Here is a 22,550-nt window from a genome sequence, read left to right on the forward strand (position 1 = left end):
AAGTTATATGTATATGAAATAATATAAAGATACATTTTTATACTTTTATATATTATAAATTTTTATATGTATATATATTTTTTTACAGGTTTTGTATAAATTCCATATTTGATATAAGATATGTAGAAAAATGGTTCACGAAGCAATCGTGATGTGAGATTATAGTTGTCCTAAAAAAATAAATCGAAATTGTAGAATAATATTTTTTATCCAAGAAAGCTTGTTTTTTAAGAAAATCAACTTTTCAGATCAAAATATTGATTAGAGTTCCCTGTTTTTTTAGGCTTCTATAAAAGCCTCACATATCCATATCTATATCATCAAACCTGTCTCCTGCAACAACGGTGTTATCAAAATATGAAATATAAAACGTCAAAAATAATCTTTAAAGAAATGCAATTTAATGATTATTAAAATAAAAATTATAATATATTAATTAAAAATGCCTTTTTTTAAATAAATGTTTTTGATATTTTATAACTTTTCTAATATAATTTATGTTACATATTTTTATTTTTAAAATAAAATAAATTATTTCTTTATTCTTTATATATATATCTATAATCCTTGCATTAAGATGACATATGATCTTCGTATGTTATCTACTTGATTTTATACTACCTACTTCGATTTATTTTTCAATCCTTCTTATCTTCTTTTCGCATATGTATCTTTGTCTTTCAAATCTGACTATCAGAGTGAACAAATAAAATTCTAAGTGAGAGCCTACTTTGCGAGATATGTATAGCCATTGCGAAACTTGTCTACCTAAATTATACGCAGGAAGCAGTATAGTTCACGAGCATGATGTTTAGGGTAAGCCTCTTTACATCTACAAAGGAACAAAGGGATACTATAGTAGTACTAGATATCGAACGAACAAGAAGGAGATTGCAAACGTAGTTCGACGACGCATTCTAAGCTGTTACTCTGTACTTGCATTAACTTCTCATTAATGTAACTTAGACAAGTCGTATGAAACAAGCTGACGATGCTCGTACGAGTTAGTATAATATATCGCGCACAACACAGTATATTACTTCCAATAGCAAGTGTTTCTGCATTGTCTTGTACGTTAAATGCTAAAATGCCCCTTGTAGTAATCCTCCAATGATCTCACAGATTTCGCAGAAGCGAAGAACGGTAGTAAAGAATTTGGCGAACAATACTTGCGCAAATTTGACGAATTTCGACAATGCTCCTATCGTTGCTTCAATAAATCTATCATTGACATTGCTGTGAAATGTAGTAGCATAAGCGTTTTCGTGTATCAGACGCGAACGTTCCAAAGAGAGCAATTCTCTGATGCAACATCAATCCCAATTCTATTTCGAGAAAGGTCTGGGCGATTCGATTCACGTCTGCTTCGATTTCGTACAAATTGTGCCACTAGAATAGACTGTCGTGTGTACAATAAATAATAGGGAAGAATGATTGATACCTCGTCTGCAGTCCCTCCGTATTCGTCCGTCTCGATCTTCCTTCCCAATTATAGAAAAGTCGACAGTTCGTCAGAATGTTCCTGCTTAACAATAAGTAGAAATAAAAACGAACAAGCGAAATGTCTTTATAAACACCATTAAACTGAGTTTCGAAAGAAGGCTTATTTTTTGCGAAGGAAAAAATATTTCCCGTATTTTTTTTTTTTTTTCTCTCCGAAGCCGTTGTATGATTGCGGGATCACAAATTCAGCGACGGAGAGAGATGTAATAACAAACTTGGTGTGAAAAAATATCGATTTCTCTCACGCATTTTATCCGCGATTATTTCAACATTTCAAACAAATCGAAATTAATAAAAGTTACTGAAATAAACGACGCAATTAAATTTTTATTTGTTGTTTGAAATATTTTATATTACCATAACGTTCTGTAAAAGAGTTGAAAAATAAATTAGCAATAGTTTGCATCGTTGCAGATTGAATTGATTGAGTTTATTTGTCACACAGGTGTTTGACAAACATAATCGTGGATATATTACTGCGTCGGACCTTAGAGCGGTATTGCAATGTTTGGGAGAAGATCTTTCGGAGGAGGAAAGTAAGTATTAAGTATTAATGTATTCACTGATAGTCTATTACGATGAACGTGATGCGATTACATGGATATAACTTGCGTGAATGTTCTCCGTCTAAAATACTTTTGATAAGAGAAACTTTAGCAATAAAAGCCAAAGTAGACCTTCCGTCTAAATTGGCACGCCTAAAACCGATTGATTCTCGAAAAGTATATTTCATGGTAGAATTAGGAAAATGTTATTGGAATAAATTTCTATTTAATATTTAATTTTACTATTGGAATAAATTTCTATTTAATATTTAATTTTACTAAAAGTTTTATTTATTATTGACATTAATCTTAATATCAATATTATAGAAATAATTGTTGACCATGATTATATATAATTTTATAAACAAAAAAATGTGCAAAATCGCAATTTTACAGGGGCAATTAAATTTCAATGATTTCTAAATTACACTTTATTTCAAAATAAATTTAAATAAGCAGCTATTTTAAAAGAGATTAAAATTGATGGTCCATTTCAATCTAACTTTATTGAAAATAAATCGGATTGCAATTTTGTCTGATCAAATAAAACCGCGCTCTATATATCGATTCTTGCGCAATATTTAACAGAATTTCGACGAGAGAATGTAGCATTTCTCCAATTTGCTCTTCAGTTATTATCTTTGCTCTGGAATATTATTTGCACACTTGTCCTTGTTATTTCACGAGTCACAAAACTTGAATTTCCTAATTTCGCTTGTTGACACATGCCTATCGCAAATCCTAAAGACCGCGTCTTTATCGCGCCTCACGATTATTTTACCGTGAAAACGTCAGCTTTTCTCTCGCGCTCGTGCCATTCAAGTGTTTGCACAAATAAAGCAAGCAACGAACTCAACGAAATCACTCGTGTCATCGTAAACGTCCTGTCGCATCACAATATCGATTATTGTACGGATATTGCTGTAGAATTACATGGATCATCTCGAAGACATATTTCCAATTAACTATTGATAATTCGATTTCCACAAATTTTACGTGTATTAGACAGCGTATTAAAAGTTTTATCCTTTGGAATACATTATTATATACAAATTTATATATTTCTATTAATTAATACATGGATTTGCTTATAGAGTTTATGCATTTATAATGCTATTATGGATATTCTCCGAACACATTGCCATGTAACCCAGACCGCAACTAGTTGCAAACCACGACCTGTTTCCTCTCGGACATCGAGTATTAATCGCGATTATGACAATCATCTTGATTGAATAACGCCTTGGAAATGTACGCATCTCGGCACATATCTATCTACAGGAAGTGATACCTTTCATTTGATCAAGAATCAAGTTTTGATTCGCGATATGAATATTTACGAATACAAATAACGCTGCTTAATTAAAAAACGAGTAAAAATAGAGTATAAGGCATCTAGAGAAGATACGAGGGAGAAGATTCACGTTTCACGTATATATTTCTCCCCGGGCAAAAGTCTTCCGGGAGATCTTAATTGCTCCGGCGCAATTTCTCTGACACGCTAAAGTGTACATAAAAGTTTATATATTTAAAGAGCATTTAAAAAAAATAATTAACTCTTTTGTGAAGAAATCGCACACAGTACACTCTTATGCAAGCGGTAATTACACTTGCTTATTAATTAAGTTCTTATAAAAATGAACTTATAAAAATGAGAAGCAAGAAAGGCGGAAAATGCGATCAATATAATTATTGTTTAAACAATGCGTTGCAAAAAATGCATTAGCACAAAGCTAAAATATGACTTTCAATGCATTCGACAATTGTACGTGTTAATTCGTTACATTGAATATCAACGATAAAGACCTAAAAATATAAATAATTTTTCTATGTCGAAATGTGCAAGTAGAAGTGTATTTATCAGTCCAGAAAATCCTTCTTATATTAATCGATAGTAATTTGATAATCTCGCACGATCCACGATCAACACAAGTTTCTTGATTGGCCACAATCAATTTAAACTAAATCGCATAAAGTTCAGGACAGTTTTCGCCACAATTGGCAGAATTGTAGTTTGTAAACTATTGCACATTGCTATATTACATATATTATACACTGCAACATTATGTTATGTATTGCTGTTTGAATTTTGTGATTGAGTATTAGCTTATATGACATCAGACATGCATCTCAAAATAACTAGGACGTCACTGCGTGGATGGTTATTTTATAAATTATCGAATATCAACGATTAAGAAAGCTAAATATTATACTTTCATAAATGTATTTAATGGAGATTGATTTTAAATTTAAAAATATAAAAAAATTCTCGGAATATATTACACATCTATTTTAAACGATGCGTGTCATCGAAAGTATAAAATTTCTTGATTAATTGAATAATAATAAAACCCGAGCCTCATAATAAAAATGTTTAATACTAAAAATTATTTTTTTATTAGTAAAAATTAATTTTGGAAATTTCAGAAAGACATTTCAAGAAAAGTCCTCGAATGCCACCGATGTACCGTAACGGACCGTAATGTCGTCTTCATTCCTTTTCGTAGCAATAAATTCTGCGTGGAAATAATGCGGGTATATCGGCAATATCTCTCTTTTGGCGTAGATGACGGTGCTCGTGACGTGAATTAATCTTTATTGCTGAACGCTCTAAAGATATATATTAATTGAATTACTGCAAGAAAATATATACACGTATACATATATGGATTTTCACGTATGCGAGAAGCTGATAAAAATACTTGCTTGAATTCGAATTTAACACATACACACTTTTTAATCGCTCCTATAAAATATATCGGGCGGTATCATTTTTTTAAACGTTCAATCATAATTGATGATAATATAGAAATATGTAAAAATTTGTTCAATTACCTCGAAGTAAATATCTGTAGTAAGTTTCTTTCTACAAGAACAATTCTCATTTAGTTCAGTAATTTCGAAAAAAACCAGTCTGCGCGATATAAGAAGCTTTCGTTTTGCTTTCAGTCGAAGATATGATTAAGGAAGTGGATGTGGATGGGGACGGCCGAATTGATTTCTACGGTAAGATTTCTTTTGCATTATATTACAGTTTCTTTCGTAAAGAGAAAATGCAGCAATAAATACAGCGGTGAAATAGAATTCAATTTTTATTCTCAAGCATGATCCATCCATAAGATGATCGATGGACTTGTGTATCTAAAATAGAAAGAAAATAATTCTTCCGAGGAAAGTATGAAATGGTAAAAGCTGTTTAAGAACTATGCAAGAAGTGGAAGAAAAAGAAAAAGAAAACATACATCTTTTCTTTTTCTTCTCTCTTCTCTTTATTGTAAAGATAGATCGACGATGAGAAATGTCACTATTCTAGTAATTAATATTTTTCTAATTCTTCAGAGTTCGTTCATGCTCTCGGCGAGCCGGGAATCGACGAAGACGAAGAAGATGACGAAGAAGAAGTGCAATCTCCACTGTTCTAAGATCACATTTATCTTCATCTCTTTGTTAGATAAGCCAGATCAGGCAAAAACGATGTGCAATCTCTCGACTTGCACGAAATATTCCTTCTCTCACGTTTGCAATTCGAATCGCGTGCGATTGCGCCTCACAAACGAAACGCGGCTCAACTTTGACTATGCGAACCCGTTTACGTTTTATTAGTTCTCACCCTTCTTCTCCAATTTCGAATCAAATTTTAATGCTGGAACGCGAAAGTCTCGCTAAACGCATCATGAATAGGTAAAATATCTGCACTGAGCTACATTATCTGCAAATGATCGCGATTACAGCACAAATTTACATTTTTGATGTATATTAAAATGCGTCAGACACGAACTGAGCTTCCCTCGAGTGGGGTATTCTTGATAAATCACGTGTGTCAATGGCTCCTGAAACTTTATTTGACTACTAGTTATTATAAGCCGTCTGCTGATAAATGAGCGCAATATGAATATTGTAAATTATAATTCCAAAAATTAAAACGAATTGAAAAAAAATGTGACATATTATTTAAAAGGATTAAGAGATTTATTTGAGAAGAGAGATTAATTGAAAAATGTTAAATTAAATAAAAGTTTCGATTGCAACGTAAATTGAATGAATGAATACAGAAATAAAATATATGAGATTACGTGAAGCGGTTCTTGGCACGTTTAACGAGTCGCTGATAACTGCCATAAGATATGAGGCAGTTGGTAACGAATTTCTCGGCGAGATTTTGCCACGCTGGACAACGATAAAAGCGCTTTCTGGCGACGTGCCATAAATTTGTTAAAACGATGGATAAATCATCAGCGGTCGGCTATGGTGACTTTCATCTTGCGAAACGGAAGTTACTCGGAAACTGCAGCTCGTGTCATCCCAATGAATGAGTTGGGTATGAGATAATCTCTCGCGACACGAAAAGCGAATATTAAATGCGAGAGATGTTAACGTAGAGATAATAAATTATTCATTTCGCACGTATTTTCGATCCTACTGCTTCGATATCAAAGGCGGCACCGTTTCTCGCCGACTCTATCTTTTTCTGAGTCTCTCGACGCCGGTACTCGGCGACTCTTTAAGATATAAAATCGACTAGATCGTAATGAATTCCGTCTCGTATGTGGACTTTTTCTCGATTTTACTCTCTCGCGTCTAACACTAGATAATGTTATATTCCATTTAAAATAATCTTAAGAGAGGGAGAAAACGCACGTTCGATGCATGCGTCGCGATGGGAAAGAGGAGGCCGAAAGATCGCGTCGCTCGATCGATCCCGCTGATTTGCATAATCGTATCAAATCGATGGACCTTCCACGATCCCTCTCGGAAATGGTCGCCCGAAATTATCGGCGTCCAAGCCGGACAGGCGAGCGAACTTTCTATGTCAATCTTCGCTCGCTTTGCTCTTTTCGGGCCTCGTATTATGTACCTTAAACGACTATATCACTGTTACGCCAATAACAAAGCCGCACGCTGTTTAAAATATTTTAAAGGATTTAATAAATCGCTAAAAAACATTGTTGTTCAATTAATTTAATTCCTTTCAGCCCATTTCCTAAAACAATGCCCTCGGAATTAAAAGTCTCAGAAATAATTGTCTTAATTTGTGTCTTTCATTTCCTATGTTTTAATATTTTTACATTTTTGAGAATTTAATATTTTTCTCAGATTTAATTGGTAGATTCCAAAATTATAAGAATTTCTAGAATTGCGATTCTTCGGATTTTAGTTTGTGCCATCTCTTTGTTAATTATATTCTTCTGTTTTCCGATTTTCAAACTATTCCGATTTCTGAGAGTTTAATTTTTCCCCGATCAATCAGCAAATTTAAAATTCTAGGAATACCTGGAATCGCGATTCTAAAAATTTAGTCCGTACGACTTTTTTGCTGATTTTGTCCTGATACTTTTCCAATTTTCGAGAATTAAATTTTTCCAGTTTAGATTATCAGATTTAAAATTCTAAAAATTCTTGTAATTGCGCGATATTCTCTCTCGGAATTTTAATTCGCGTGCCATTTTTTTGTTAATTATGTTCTGATACTTTTCCGATTTTCAAGAGTTAAATCTTTCCAGGTAGTTAACATCAACAGATATAAAAATTCCTGAAATCGTGATGCTCTCTTGAAATCTTGATTTTAATTAATGAATTAATGGATTATAACGTAAGAAGTAACAAAGTATACTTTTTTTTCTTAAACGTTCATTTTTATTAGCGATAAATAAACTTACATATCTTTACAGTAACAATGTCCCTTTCGTAACTCTCGGAAAATATGAGAATATCTATTCGCAATGTGTGATTCATATAGATCAAGACTTCCTTTTCGCTTGTCGCATTTGGTTGTTAATTCCGCCTCTTGTCATCTTTGATTCAACGATGAACGAATGAATGAACGAACGAACAAATGAATGAACGAACGCTTTAAAAAACTTAGTACGACACAAACGGTATACGTACGTATTATTTTATACGATCATCGTCTACATTGCGTACGTTGTTGTACATGCGATCTCTACGTACAAGTCTTAAGTCTTACTTACTTATAGTCCTAACAATTAGCGAGCGTACAACAGCCGAACATGAGAGAAGAAGTGAACAACATAAGACCACTGCTGCTATAAGTATCATAATCGATTGATGCCTATCGGCTTATGAATTATGTATATGTATATATTATCAGATGTCCTTTCAAATCTTGATATTAGTTTTTTTTTGGACTATCTTTTTAAATTTCCTTAATCTGTCATCCGGCCGATTCTCTGTCAACTGGTATTTACATGGTCCAAATTACGTGCGCTTCCCTTCTAACGTAACATCATCTATCCTTTATACCTGTCGATGTTAAATACTCTATAAAATAATTATATGAAAATCTTTGTACAACATATATTTTATTTCGTAACCAAACTCGCATCAATGTCAATTAGTAGTGATACGTATTGATCGAATTTCATCACTTTGTCTATCTAATAGACAGATTTCTATAATCTAGAAAAAAATCAAAAATCGTTCATCCAACATTAATTGATTCCCGGATTATTGGTGCAATCGTGCTCAAGTCTTTGTAATTTTTAGACAAAATATTAGAATAATTTGGTACATCTTCGATTAAAGTTTAGTTTAATTTTTCTCCTATTTCTCAAAGATTTAGCATTTTACTCTACTTGATTGATATTTTTCATCAATTCTATTGAAGCGTAGGACGCAACGATCTATCACGTTATTACATTTTTCAAGAAACCGACAATATAACTGGACTCTTATTTGCAACTCGTTCATCATTTGCCGTCGTATTTTTTTTTGTATCGAAACTTAACTTATCGATCACAGCATAGATCGAGTTGCATCGCGGATAAACAAACTTACGTTGAAAAAGAAGCGCAGTTTTATTGTATCATCGCATTGTCGGTGATACCAGTTAAGAAGAAAAAGCCTTCGTTTTGCACAGTGTAAAACATTGGAGATCGTCATTCAAATATCTGTCCGATAGATACGACAAACTTGTCTCTTCTAACAAATTCTTAAATTAATATTTTATTACAAGCCTCTCGTATTTATCGCACCAAATCACGGAAAGCAAGACACTAATTTTTTATTTTTTAATTTTCGTACTTTTAGTACATATCTTAATAAATTTTTTTATTGTTTGAAAATATTCAGGCAATCTCCAATGTCTTAACACGTTTTATTCGCGAAAAGCGTATACGTTAATTCCTTACGCATCGCGTGCGTGCGTGAGTACCTCTCTCCTTCTCGAAGTTCATGCAGGTGAGAATTCGTCAAAACCTTTACCTCTCGATATAGTCCTTTCGCATCTTTACCTCGATAACTAAAATTTAATCGAGCGATTATGCTTCTTAAAAACGGACTAACCGATTCAACAAATGATATCGTATCCAATTCACCTGAGAAATGACGTTCCGCAAACCGACAAATTTTCTCGATAGATCATTTGAAGGACGCATTTTTCTGACCGCAAAAAATAACGCCTATCGTCGTACTATCGAGAAAGTCAAAAATACATACTGTCAAAAATGCGCATTAGAAAAAGTCATCAAAAAAGATCGAAGGAGTTGATCATTCCACAAAACTTCTCAATCGCGAGATCTCAATGATCTTAAACATTAGAGCGATGCCAAGGTGGCAACGTATCAAATAAAAAAGAGATGTATATGTATATAAAAAAGATATAATTGTATCGTGGAACGATCTTTTTTCGGTCGAGGTTTTGGCTTTCTCACGAAACTATTTCCGGTCTCCCTGCTGCATGACTTCTTCTCTATAAGATATATAACACATAATATCTGTCTCAATATTAAGCAGCTATCGCTTATCGCGTCTCTCAAGCATAGTGTCCCTTGATACGTCGTATACGTGACGCCCTATTTATCGTCCCGTGCCAACGATCGACGTGACATGACACAACGGCGCGACGCGCCGTCGATTATTTTGTCCTTTATCGGTTCATCGATCGATTATCATTCTATCATATCTCTGCGTAAAGCAACTGATTAGCTGCCGATACGCTTAACTATCCATAAGCGAACAAGTTTCTTATTCATCGTAAACACAAAAGAGGACTTATATCATTCTTACATTATCGTCGTTCAAGTAAATAACATTTTGTCAGCCACATCTCTTACTTTCCTTTTTTACTCTGAAAAATGTTCATCTAATTTTCGGAAAGCAACTCTTCATATCCGAGATAATGATTCGATAATATTCAATTCGATAATAGCAACTCGTTAATAGTCATTTCTCGAGTAAGACGATTATTATTCACCGCAATGATTTCACTTTTCAACGATTGATGTGGCGACTTATTCTCGCCAAGATGCTCGCGCGAGCAGGGATTACACACGCGAATAATGTTAAGGAAACACGGGGAATATTCTTCAAAATTTCCTTCGCAAAACTGCTGCGTTTAAATGCTTCCTCCTCCATCGTCTCAATTACTGTGCTCGACGCATCTTTGATCGTTGGCTTTAGCGGCAGCGACCGCGGCTGCGAAGCGCAATCGTCTTCTCCTAACAAGAGCGAACGTCGACGTCGGACACCTGCGACGGGGACGCGAGGATGAGACCGCGTGACGATCGGGATCCCATCTCGCGACGGGCCCGCCTCAGAGCACGGGCTCTTCGTCAGTTTCGTCATTCTCGTCGGTCTGTTGAGACGAGGAAGTAGTCGCCATGGAATTATTCGTCTTGGTTCTTCGATGTCGCTTCTGTTGATTACTGATATTGCTGCCATTACTATTACCACCACCGCTTGTGCTGCTACAAGTGCTGCTTATGCTGCTGCTTATGCTGCTGCTGGTGCTGCTACTCGGACTCATAATATTGTTGCCGCCGTTGCCACCGCATGTCAAATCGAAGGTAGTGATTTGCCCGTGAGCAGTTATCAAGGGCCGTAGAGCCGTGCGTACGGACCAATGTAGTCGGGGATATGCGCGTTCCTGCTGGAGCATCAACTCCTTTCTTCTATTTTGTTTCTGTAATATATGAGAAAAAATGAAAATCAATCAATAAAAATATATCTACTTATATGACAGTGTGATAATAATTTTTTAAACCGTGATAGTTGAATTTAATACTATGCCTCTATCTATGACTCATTATTTTCAAAAACATTTCTAAAAGATATGAAGACTTGAATTTTACCTCAGATAAAGTTTTTAAATCCTGCGAGATTGGAAGCTTTTTACTTTCAGCAAACTGTCTTAATGCTTTCTCCCGTACGTAGATGAATGGTCGAATAACCCTGAGATCCTCTCGACGTATATAGTAATGAGCTTTCATGGTTTTCAACACGCCACCGTGTAATACCGAAATGAGGAAACTCTCCGTAAGGTCGTCCAAGTGTTGACCGAGCGCTAGTACATTATATCCATTACGTTTTGCCAAAGAATACAATTGCGTCCTGATCGATCTATCGCAGAAACTGCAAGTACCGCTAGCGATGCTAGCATCCAACGGATTGTCAACGTTAGCGTTTGTCGAGTCTGTTACTTGTTCCTCATAAAAATAAGGTATGTCCAAGGCTTTTAAATAACTCATAATTTCCAAAGGATCAAAACCACCTGTATCAACAGTGGCTGCGCCAATCTCAAAGTCAATCCCCTTCGACTTAGCATAAAATCTGTATTGATGCAGAGTATGCAGAAGGGATAGCGAGTCCTTGCTGCTCGCTGAAAGACAAACTAGAACCCTGTCGTTGTCCCGGATCATATCAAATTCTTGCATAGCCTCCACTGAAGGTTTCCAGACATTTTTTGGTGGGCAGTGCCATTGAGTTCGCGGAAATTCGATTCTTGATTCATTGTCCTCAAAATTATTCTCCTGACCATCGCCTTCTTCCTCTCTCAAATCACTCGTACACTCCTCGTCTTCCGAGAGATTGTCGTTTTGACGCGTCTGTTGTTTACTACCACTCTTAGTCGACAGACTTATCATCGACGTCGTCCTAGGCTTTCGACCGTGACTGTTGGCAGAATTGGATTCAGCGCTGCTGCTTCGTTTTAGATCCAACGAGTCTATCGATTTATCACTCTCGTGAAAGGACAGGTTTATACCGCTGTCTTGAGAACTGACCGAGTTCACAGCCGAATAGATCTTCGGTAGGATCTTCCGAGCGTCGCCAATGTCAAGGCCGCCACGTCCTTCCTGTGGATCATCATCCACATAATCATCCACATCATTCTCCACTTCCTCATCTTCGGTCTTTGAACGATTGCGCACCATCTGCTCGCTCTCGGATGGTTTCATCACATAAATGACCGTCTCGTCTGAAGAACATTCACTGGACATCTTGCTTTCCTGTTGCGACAGTTCGCCAACCTTGCTGGTAATCTCAATCTGGCCACTTTTTCTGGAGCTTGAAAGACGCGGGGATGCCGATGATGGAAGTACGATTCTTCCTCGATCGGGTGAACCGCATCCGTTTGAAGAAACATCGGAAGTGGAAGCATCCGGAGAATACCTGTGAAGTCCATCAACGGCGTTCACCATGCACCTGTTAAAAAATTCACAAATATAATATATTATACTATTATATAACACTTTTTAATTTATGTAATAATATTTAATAATAATGAAAGAAAGAGAACTACCTTATCTCGGATTTAACTTCGCTCGCCATTTCTTTCGAGAATTCCATCAAATATTCGGCGATATCACTGGCTGTGAATGAATCATGCCTCAATTGTTTATCTTCCACAAATGTTTGATTAACCATGCTGTGAGCTCGCGAATGGTGTTGCGGTGTATTTTCGGATGTATTTGTCTCCGACAAAGCGTCATCGACTTTAGAAATAACTTCCCGGATCTCTGATTTGATTTCCGTTGCTAATTCTTTAGTCATTTCCTTTACGTAAGCGCTCAGATCATCCTCGGATCTCTGGCTCATGTTTGTGGAGATAGGTGACAATCTACCACCACCTACCAGCCTCTCGGTATAATCGCTGGTCGATGAATACGAGGACGGTGGTGATGCCGGATTATGATTATAGCTCAAGGAGGAAATCGAATGACTCGGACTAGCAGCAGAATCCAATTCCAGGGAATTCAATTCCGTCTGACTGCTGCAGCTGCAGTGGAGACGTCTCTGTTTCGATGAACCGTTTGTTGTACTCAGTCCCAAACTAGTCAAAGTTTGCGGGCTCAAGGGAAGCGGCGGAATCGGCGAGGACGCCGATGCGGTACCGACGCGATTTCCTGCAACGTTGCATCCGTCAGTAGTGCTCCCCAGAGAATTGCATCTAGCGCGTCCGACATTGGTCGCGTCTATCAATTCCCTCTGCTCTTTTGTCGGTCGAGCGGCTGTGTGAGATCCCAAAACCGAGGTAGTCACGGCCTCGCCCACCGCGAATCTGACTGGCATTGGTGAATTCGGACATGTAGCGGGTGATCGAGGTCCACCGAAGAAATTACTATGTTCATTTTGATTCGAGCTTTCCTCTTCGCTGTTGCTCGATGACGATGGTTGACTCAGTTCGATCGTAGTCGCGATCATAGCTCGCCTAACTGTGCTCAGCGCCGGTAGACTACGGTGTCTCGGTGAGGTTGATGAGATGAGCATATTACCCGTGCGCGGAATGTCGCTGTTTAGTCGTCTGATGCCGTTGGTCAGCGTTAGACAATTCACCAGACTGTCATGACACGTGATGGCATTTGTGCGATTATATCTGTTCCATGCTAACAACGGGTTGAACGGTACGTCCTGTTTGACATTCTGCGAATTTCCCAAGAGAAGATCCTGCGCCTCGCTCGGCAACATAAACCAACGTAACGCTTCCATACGCTGGCACATAAAATTGAAACTCTTGTCGATCTGCAACGGATATCGCTGAGCCATTTTACGCGCGCGGTTGAAGATGTTACGGGCAGTTTGTAGACAATCGCCATAAGTCTGCGGAAAAACGCCGGAACCAGAAACTCGCCTCTCCGTGGCACTCATTTTACCGTCCGTGTATCTGATCGAGCCTAACCACTTGCGTTCTTTGAAAACGCTGTTGGTATGATGCCGCCATTCACCGGTATCAGGATTCAGCACGTATTGAGGCAACAATTTCCAGCCCTCAGTAGCTACCATCTTGAGAGCTTCCAATACGAAGGCAACTTCCGCCTCGGTCATAAAATAGGGAAAAGATAGCCTGGCGAAGCCTGGCCTGAGACCCTCCGCGGTGGTCTCCTCGGTGCCGTTACGTTGTCTAAAATAAAACAGTATGGATTAAATTCTTTACACAATATGCATGACACTTTTATCAAAAATAGAACCTTGCGCCAAGTTAGACGCGGCGATTTGCCGCGCGGTTGACGTAACGTCTATTTCTACGTCTATTTCTCGCGTCCATTACGCGAAATTACACTGCAAAGTTTAATAGACAACTACTTCCTGCATTGTCAATCTATACAATGTACGTAATCTTCCGCACGTGCCACGGTACCGTTCAATACAAGCGATGAAAGTAATGACCATTGAAATTGATATAATGTGAGTTATTCAGATTTCTGATCATTTTTACGTTTATTTATAAGAATAAAAATACCATTTATGTCAAATATAATCGACATCAAAGAATGAAACAAATCTTCCTTCGTTATGGACTTATTTTTTAAGTTTATTAAATCAAACTTGATAATAATAGTCATTAAAAGTGATAATTATCAAGTTATCATATAAACCAGATAATGATAGTTATCAAGTTACTGTATAAACAGTACAAAATTTTTCAATGTTTATTCTAAGATTTTAGAACTAGATTGTCAATAATTCAAACAAATACTTCAGCTATAAATATATATATATATATATATATATATATATATATATATATAACTGATAAAAATTGTTTTCACATTCATATTCGACTTACATTGCAATAAATTTATAGTCTATTGAATAAAATTATTCATCAATTTCGAATATATATATATTTTTTCTAAGTCTATCGCAGAGAAAACTGATTTTATGGAAATGAATATTTCTTAAGTAAATAATTAAATTTAATTCAATAAAAAAATCGAAACATACCCTTCCAAGAGGATGCTTTCGTATTCTTTGGCAAGTTCCTGGTCGATCCCCATCAGATCGTGAGCATAACGACCCGCACAAGCGCATCCTCCTCGCGCCTGAATACCGAATACGTCGTTCAGGACGGCGCAGACAAAGTTATGGTGTAGAAACGTGCCGCGAGGATGGCGCACCATGAAAGAGAAGATGGGCAGTCGCTTTACGTTCTGCGACGAGCTGCCTAGTAGAATCAATTCCGGGATTGTACGCACGTGGGATAAAACTTGCCTGAAAAGAGAAAGCGATCATTCAGTATTGCGCAAAACTATCCATATACCATGTAACTATGCAAAGATAATAATCGACGAATTCACGAAATTGCAGATCTCATTGATTATGTATACAGAATATTTTATATAAAGACAATGCTCGATACATGTAAAAATCTCGTAACATCCATGTAAAAATCATGAACTTTCTTTTTTTTTAGCATTTTTGGAAATCCATCATTTTCAATATTTTATTTTTTAATCAAATTATTCTTATTGTAAAGATTTAAACAATAATATTATAAAAATCATCATCTACTTCTTTTCTATTAAATATGCAATACGTGCGTAACCGGTATTATCATTATCTTTGTAAGAATAATAAATTTTTTCTTTTAACATTTTTAGAAAAGCATCGTTTTGGAGGTATTTTACTTTTCAATCAAGCAATCCTTGTAACTTAATCAGTAATATTATAAAAATTACCATCAATTTCTTTTTTATTAAATATGCAATACGAGGGTAATACATAACATTGAGTAATTTAACAAAATAGAGAAAGAGTTTTCCTTAGAAATTTTGTTAGGCTTTTAAAAGAACAACGTCGAGATATTCACGACGATACTTCCTTAAAGTCAAATGAGCATGTCGAGATACTCGCGTGACTTTATGGTGGTTGAATGTAGACTGTATAATGAGAATAAATTACATAAATAACGTCTGTTTTGTTTATATTAGAATATTTCGTTGGTCTAAAGAAATTTATTTTACTAATTTGTCTTATTAATTTTAATACAATTTCTTCAAGTATTTTATTATAAAAAGATAAATATATTAACATTAAAATTTAATTACCTATAATAGACTTAATTAGATAGAATTATTAAAATTTTTTACACGAAGAATCGAGAAACAGCAAGTGTAATGTATTAACATATTAAAAAATGACATATCTCGAAAACGATTTTGTCAAAAAAAAATGTTTATTTTTTGTCAAAGAATACGATAGTACCGAATAAAACAATTTGTAGATTAATGCTATATTTATATTCATAATATCTTTGATTTATTGTTGAGACTTGTAAAGATAGCTCCCCGAAAGAAAGAAAATTATGAATCGCGAAGAAAAAGAGAGCACTAAGAACCCTCCGTCACTTTCTATGCGAGCTGTTCTTGCTCGACAAACAGGAAGACATTTGCGGCAAGAAAATTATTCGAAACAACTAGCATTGATTTGTTTCCTGGACGGTGCGAAAAAAATGAGCGATATCTTGCATAATCCGCGGCAATTTCGATCACGCAACAACCGCGCTCCTAAGCACGGCCTCAAAGAAGCGAGATCGCTCACCTAGAAATCTTATCCTGCCGAGCGACAATCGCTCTCGGCGTGACGTTCTCTTTCAGCTGCACTGCCAGTCCGCATCTGATGCTCTCGACCACACCAGCGGTACCGCTCTCCTCTCGCAGCTCGGGATCATGATGATAACGATGAGAGTCTCTCATGTCCTCTGCCTCGACATCCTCTCGCAGAAGCCAGCGTTTGGTCACGAGTATACCGGGTGATTGCACGCCGCCGATGAATTTGTGACCCGCGAAAATGATGGCGTCCTTGTGCACGGCGGTCTCCCCGACCCCGGGTAAATGTGGATTCATGTCGATCTGAATATACGGCGCTGGAAATACGATAGAATATAACGTTAATAATTCGCTCGTCGTCATCACGCTTTTATTCCGCTATCAAACTTGCCTATCGCATTCGTTATATAACGCGAGAGCGCGCTTACATAAAAAAACATATTATGTCATCAATAATAATATTTTAAGTATCTTAATTGTTATTTACATTTACATGTATCTTGTATGGCAAAACACATAATTTATGCACGATGAATCGGAGCATAGGTTTTAAGACTTTTTGCATCGAAATTAGCACGACACAAAATTATCGAAGTATATCTGGTTTTTACAACCAGCTGATTAATTACTCCTTGTTTTTCTTTCTCGTAGCTTGTATCGGAGATTATATTACAGCGGCTAATCACATCGGATCGCAACCGGTTCTCCTCTATCCTCGTTCATGAGCATTACCTGCAGTGGTGTAATCCCACACGCTAAGCGCGCCGTATTGGTGCAGCAGGAGGGTCGTCGCGACGTCATCTGCCAAAACCCCTGTTATGCAACTGGCAGCGCTGAAGCATCCAATCATTTGCGCAACGCCCTCGCTCCGCATTCTAGTCAGTCCTCGTTCGAGATCATTCAGATCTAGAAAGCCCTCCCGGGTCTCGGAAACTCGTATTATCTGTAAAGGGGTTTAATTGATTCTATCAACGACTCGTCGCGACAATAACGCGACAAGTATGCCCGCAATTAGACGGCTAAAAAGGACGATCAAGAGTCGGTCTGGACTATTTTAAGTTAAAGGCTATTTGAAAATTATCGTGCCTTGAAAATATTTATAGGGAATGTTTCCCCAAGGTTATTGCGAAATATGTTAGGGACAGATTTCTCGACTGACAATGAATTGAAGACACGTGCGGTTTAAACAATATTTATAAATATAATTTGTGTACATTTACATTTTATATTATTTACTCTATTAACGATTAAGTTTTTCAATCTTTAAAGGGTGTCGGATAATAAAAGAAGAATGAAGCAACGATAAATATATAATATATATAAGGTCGCGATAAAAAGATGGAACGGTCGCTTGCGTGAGCGTAAATGGCGTGTTGCCAAAAGTCGAGCTGGCTACGTCGCTTGCTACGTTGCTGCCTTTCGTTGCGTACTATTCGATCGCTCACGCACATCTCTCCGCATCACGCCCCGTTTTAACGATGCACTTCACCGTCACACGTTTTATTGCCCGTTCCCCCTTATCTGCCGCTCGAATCAGCAGCCGCTCGGCTTTTCCACGTGAATTTATCTGCCGGCTGTCCTACCTTGACATCGAGCTCACGCCAAGGCCTCAGGTTGGCGTGATGCTCGAACGGGCCCACGAAGACCACGGTGGATTTCGAGAGATCGAGGTGTCGTAAAAGTGTGCGAAGGGCGGCGGCGGTGCCTTGACCCGTGAACAGGACCGCATCCTGCTCGCCAGCTCCGACCGCATGTCTCACAATGTCTCGGGCCTCATGCCTGCAAAACATAAATGCGTACGAAGGCGTGTGAATTTCAATCATTTCTCTGAATTTCGGTGATAAAAATAAGGATTTGTTGGCGCACAATTTATTTTTGTCATTATTTTTGTCTCGAAGAGGATGACTGTGACGACAATATATTCTTTCTATTATGCTTTAGACGATAACTGTTGATGTACACGATAATAAAGCTATAAAGTACCGCGTATCTAATGATACTTATGAGCGGTAAAGAGACACGTGAATTCGTGCTCGCGTAATTGATGCAAAGTCAATATAGATCTAGTGTGACGTCTGACGTGAGACAGGAGACATAGGTTGAGTAACAATGCACACACACCTTAAACTTTACATAGTTTCTATCGATTTTTCACGACACGCGTCATATATCCGTAAACAAACTTATCCGCTTGGCAGCTCTAATTCCTTAGAAAGGGCAACTTGCCATTTAATAGAATTGGCTTAACTTTTTTAACGTTAATTTAAATACGCTCCGCGCGTTAAAATATAAAGAATATACTTCTTTTCTCATCATTTCTTTTATTAAATAATTAAGAAAAATAATATGCACATATTTTGCAAATTTTTTATATAGAGTTAGATATAAATATATTTGATAAATTGTTCGATTGAGGTAAATAATGCGTAATCATGAGACAGAGAGAGAAAGAGGGAGATGGAATGAAATTGCGGCTTTCAGCAATTTATTACACATTGTGTACACGTGTCTCTGAATGTTTATCACGTGATGAGGCTATCATATATGTCGTCATTATTATCACGGCTATTTTCTCATCGGCCACGGGCCACAGGGTGAGTAAATGGTCTCAAAAGGGGTGGATATTGATCTGGGACAACGCCAATAAACGGAAGAATCGAGACCGTCTTATGCTATCGACCCGAGCAAGCAAGATTTACAGGCGGCTTGATCTATATTTCTCTGAGTCGTCACGGTTGAAAGTTGTCGTCGGTGATAAGGCTGAACGATAACGAACAAATAGTGGGCACTTCATCATTGCGATAAATATTTTTTTAATGAACAAACATGCGCGAGCGTTACACGTGTGCGATGCCGATTCAATTTATGTATGTCGTGATCTGGAAAGTTTCCGAATGCAGGATATGTGTATCTTTTAAAATTAATATCGTGAGCAAAATGACATAAAACGCATGAAATCGTCGAGAGAATATAACTTGGCGAAATTGTCTTGACAAAAGAAAATAACGGATGAGAAAGTACAGGGAACGATAAACCGAATAGCACAATGTACTTGAAATTATCTGTATTATAGATTTGGAAACGTATTTAAAAATTTGTCTGATGATAATGATGATGATGATGATGATATAGTGTCCCATTTATCTGATGTTGGAATGAAATATGAATAAAATTAATCTATGAGAAAGAGGGACACTCTGAGCGAGTATTATTGCAACTGATTGTAAAAGCATGCAAGAGAAAAAATAAAATGCTTTTACGATAAATAAAATATAGATAGAATATAAAACTAAACGTAAAGTGAATTGAAAAATTTGTGGCATAAAAATATAATAATTATGAAAATAAAAAATAAGGAATTGACATAATCTATTCTAACAAATTAACCACTAACAACCAAATATTTTTTTCAACTATCTTCATATAATAATTTATTATATGATTTCAGTAAAAATTGGGCGGATTTCTGCATAGATCGTGAAGCACATTCATTCTTCTCCGAAGGACACAGGAACTGTCAGGTCCATTATTGCTTACCTAAAAAGCGATGATTGTAGACTGCAGATGGACGTGGATGCCCGAGTGTCGCCCAAACATGGCAACACCTCCTTCGCGATGTAATCTTCAAGGAACTGTAGTGACCTTCCCGAGGCGGTATAGTCGCAATAAACCACTGAAACACAAAATGATGCCGGTGAAAGGTGGATGTAAATAATAGACTTCTGCTTTCGCGAAAAGTTCCTGTCAAGATCGTGAAAGCTTTACACTTTTTTTTTTACTTTCAATTTTGTCGCATAAAACAGTGTCACGCGTGGACTACTTCATTGCACTGATTGTAAGACTTTATAGACAAATAAAAGAAGACGATAATTGAATTTTATAGTTTATTGTAAAGAACAAAAAAATTATTGTTGAAAAATTGATTATTTATTAATTCACAGCAATTACAATTAGATCAATAGTGAAAAAAATTCCTTTTATTTAATTTTCCAATATTTTATATACAAGATGTAGCTCATTTAAAATATCTTATTTTAAAATTGTGATAATAAGTTATTCATTAATAATATTTATATTAATATATAATTTATTATCACAATTTTAAATTTAAACTTTTCAAATGAAAAATTCTGTCTATACTAAAATTTTATCCCTTTTTATGCAAATCTTGGCATTTACAAAAGATATTTCACTGTATATCGCAAAGACGCAATTCGTGTGATGCGAATAGCGTAGAAAATACAGAATCTATGAATGTACGTCGTCGAGGTGTTAAAATATCTGGTTTAAACTGCACGAGAAGCTACGTTTCCGTCGCTATTTCTAGTCTTTATCGAATCGAGTTTGCGGAGAACGGTACAACACGGCGCAAATAACGCTGTACGTGGCAAACGCCGATTGAAGTCGGTTTGCTTTACCACTTCAAAATCCGTTCGGAATGTCATCCACAGAATGTCCCGGGTATCGAGTCCCTCAATGAGATTCGTGCCCAAGGCACATGATCAGATTGCAATCGTATCGCCAAGTATGCAAATTTATTCGCGGGAGAAAATCCGTTACATCTCCATAATTACTTTGCGCGCTCCTACAATCGCAACACGATCGGGATCGCCGTCATAAATCTCTTTACGATCTCTTTATAGAACTGATATATAGAACGTATCCCGCGACCTAATCCACGCGGTGACTCTTTTGTGGTCTTGTGTTCGCGGTGCATCAGCCAACCGAAAAGCGGAGAAAGCCGCTCTTTCACTCTACATTCCCCGTAGAGATACGATAAATTTATCTGAACATTTCGTTGCGTGTCCCAATATATATTCATCACATCGAACGACCGCGATCTCTCGAATTCCTGGCGTGCAATTCGCGAGACAATCCATTCATTGCTTAGAGCGGCGAGCGAGCAATTCTTTTTATTTTTTTCTTCTTTTTTTTTTTTTTGCGCAAGCAAATCGAATCGCCGGGGGAAAGCCAAGGTAGGCGAGGGATAATGACTCGCAGGTGTTTCTTACGAAAGCGCTTGATCGACAACCGGTCGCGGCGCGCGCGGCGAAATTATATACGCGAGCGAGCGCGCAGAACTTTCGAGAGTTTAGGCACGGTAGAGTGCCACGCTCCTCTAATACGTCTCTCCTCGTGCGAACTGCAGTGACGCGATACGATCCGCTGACTCGGCGACGAACATCATCGCGACGTTATCGAGTTCTGTCTGCAGGCACCTGGTGTGTCCGCTCTCGCCGCCGCATCTAATTGGATAGGAAAATCATCGTTAAAATAGCATGGAGATTACTACCTAGCACTGTTTCCTCCTATCTGCGATCTTTTTTTTTTCTTTTTTTTTTTTTTCTTGATTGCTCGGTAAGATTAATAATCCCTTGTCGAGAGCTAGTAATTATTGATTTTCTTGCTTCTTGATGTATATTTATCGGAGTAAAATATTTTTAGGCTTAAGAGAGAAGCGATGTCTTAGAGAGTATTTATCGAACTAATTTCCGTTTCTATCATCAGTTATGCAACGTTCTTCGATCGCACAGATATGCGATTATCGAACATCGGAGCATAGAGAGAATACGCGATGTTTAATTTATTTATATCGTTCGTACGGATGGAAATAAGTGTGCGCGGGTGACAGCTCGCAATTCGTTTGCGATAAGCCGACGATTTTTATTAAATTATATTCAACGGCCGGTTCTATTTTCCATAGATGTAACGCCAAGATATATTCCTGAATGTTCATGTCATGCTCGTAACCAACGCTTAAGGCGAAGTGTGCGATCTTGTCGATAAGTCCGGTGAACGGAATGGATATAAAATTGCGAATGTATATCGAGCCGGCTATACTTTCAGTTCCGCCGACGAGAACCGATTCCGCGGAAATAATTTGAATACGTAACGAGCGCGATCCGTGGAATACTTATAATGTCACTTGTGAGGCATA

The 22,550-nt window shown here is 37.1% G+C and overlaps 2 protein-coding genes across 7 annotated transcripts in view; one reads left to right on the plus strand and one right to left on the minus strand.

The window, feature by feature from the left end:
* Window positions 1–6,991, plus strand: part of LOC140670002 (uncharacterized) — a 60,093-nt gene extending 53,102 nt beyond the window's left edge. For all 6 annotated transcript variants that reach the window (XM_072900323.1, XM_072900319.1, XM_072900318.1 and 3 more), the window contains 3 exons: window positions 1,949–2,039; window positions 4,998–5,054; window positions 5,388–6,991. In XM_072900323.1, the coding sequence (XP_072756424.1) occupies window positions 1,949–2,039; window positions 4,998–5,054; window positions 5,388–5,470 (231 nt within the window). In that variant the 3' untranslated portion in view covers window positions 5,471–6,991. The remainder of the gene's footprint in view (window positions 1–1,948; window positions 2,040–4,997; window positions 5,055–5,387) is intronic.
* Window positions 6,992–7,659: 668 nt separating this feature from the next.
* Window positions 7,660–22,550, minus strand: part of LOC140669994 (uncharacterized) — a 49,041-nt gene continuing 34,150 nt past the window's right edge. The window contains exons 2-9 of the mRNA XM_072900287.1: window positions 20,150–20,285; window positions 18,196–18,391; window positions 17,345–17,555; window positions 16,605–16,929; window positions 15,009–15,275; window positions 12,586–14,184; window positions 11,138–12,488; window positions 7,660–10,968 (exon numbers count right to left, since the gene is read on the minus strand). Coding sequence (XP_072756388.1) covers window positions 10,600–10,968; window positions 11,138–12,488; window positions 12,586–14,184; window positions 15,009–15,275; window positions 16,605–16,929; window positions 17,345–17,555; window positions 18,196–18,391; window positions 20,150–20,285 — 4,454 coding nt within the window. The 3' untranslated portion in view covers window positions 7,660–10,599. The remainder of the gene's footprint in view (window positions 10,969–11,137; window positions 12,489–12,585; window positions 14,185–15,008; window positions 15,276–16,604; window positions 16,930–17,344; window positions 17,556–18,195; window positions 18,392–20,149; window positions 20,286–22,550) is intronic.

The sequence above is a fragment of the Anoplolepis gracilipes genome, chromosome 10 (assembly GCF_047496725.1).
Source record: "Anoplolepis gracilipes chromosome 10, ASM4749672v1, whole genome shotgun sequence".
NCBI lineage: Eukaryota > Metazoa > Arthropoda > Insecta > Hymenoptera > Formicidae > Anoplolepis > Anoplolepis gracilipes.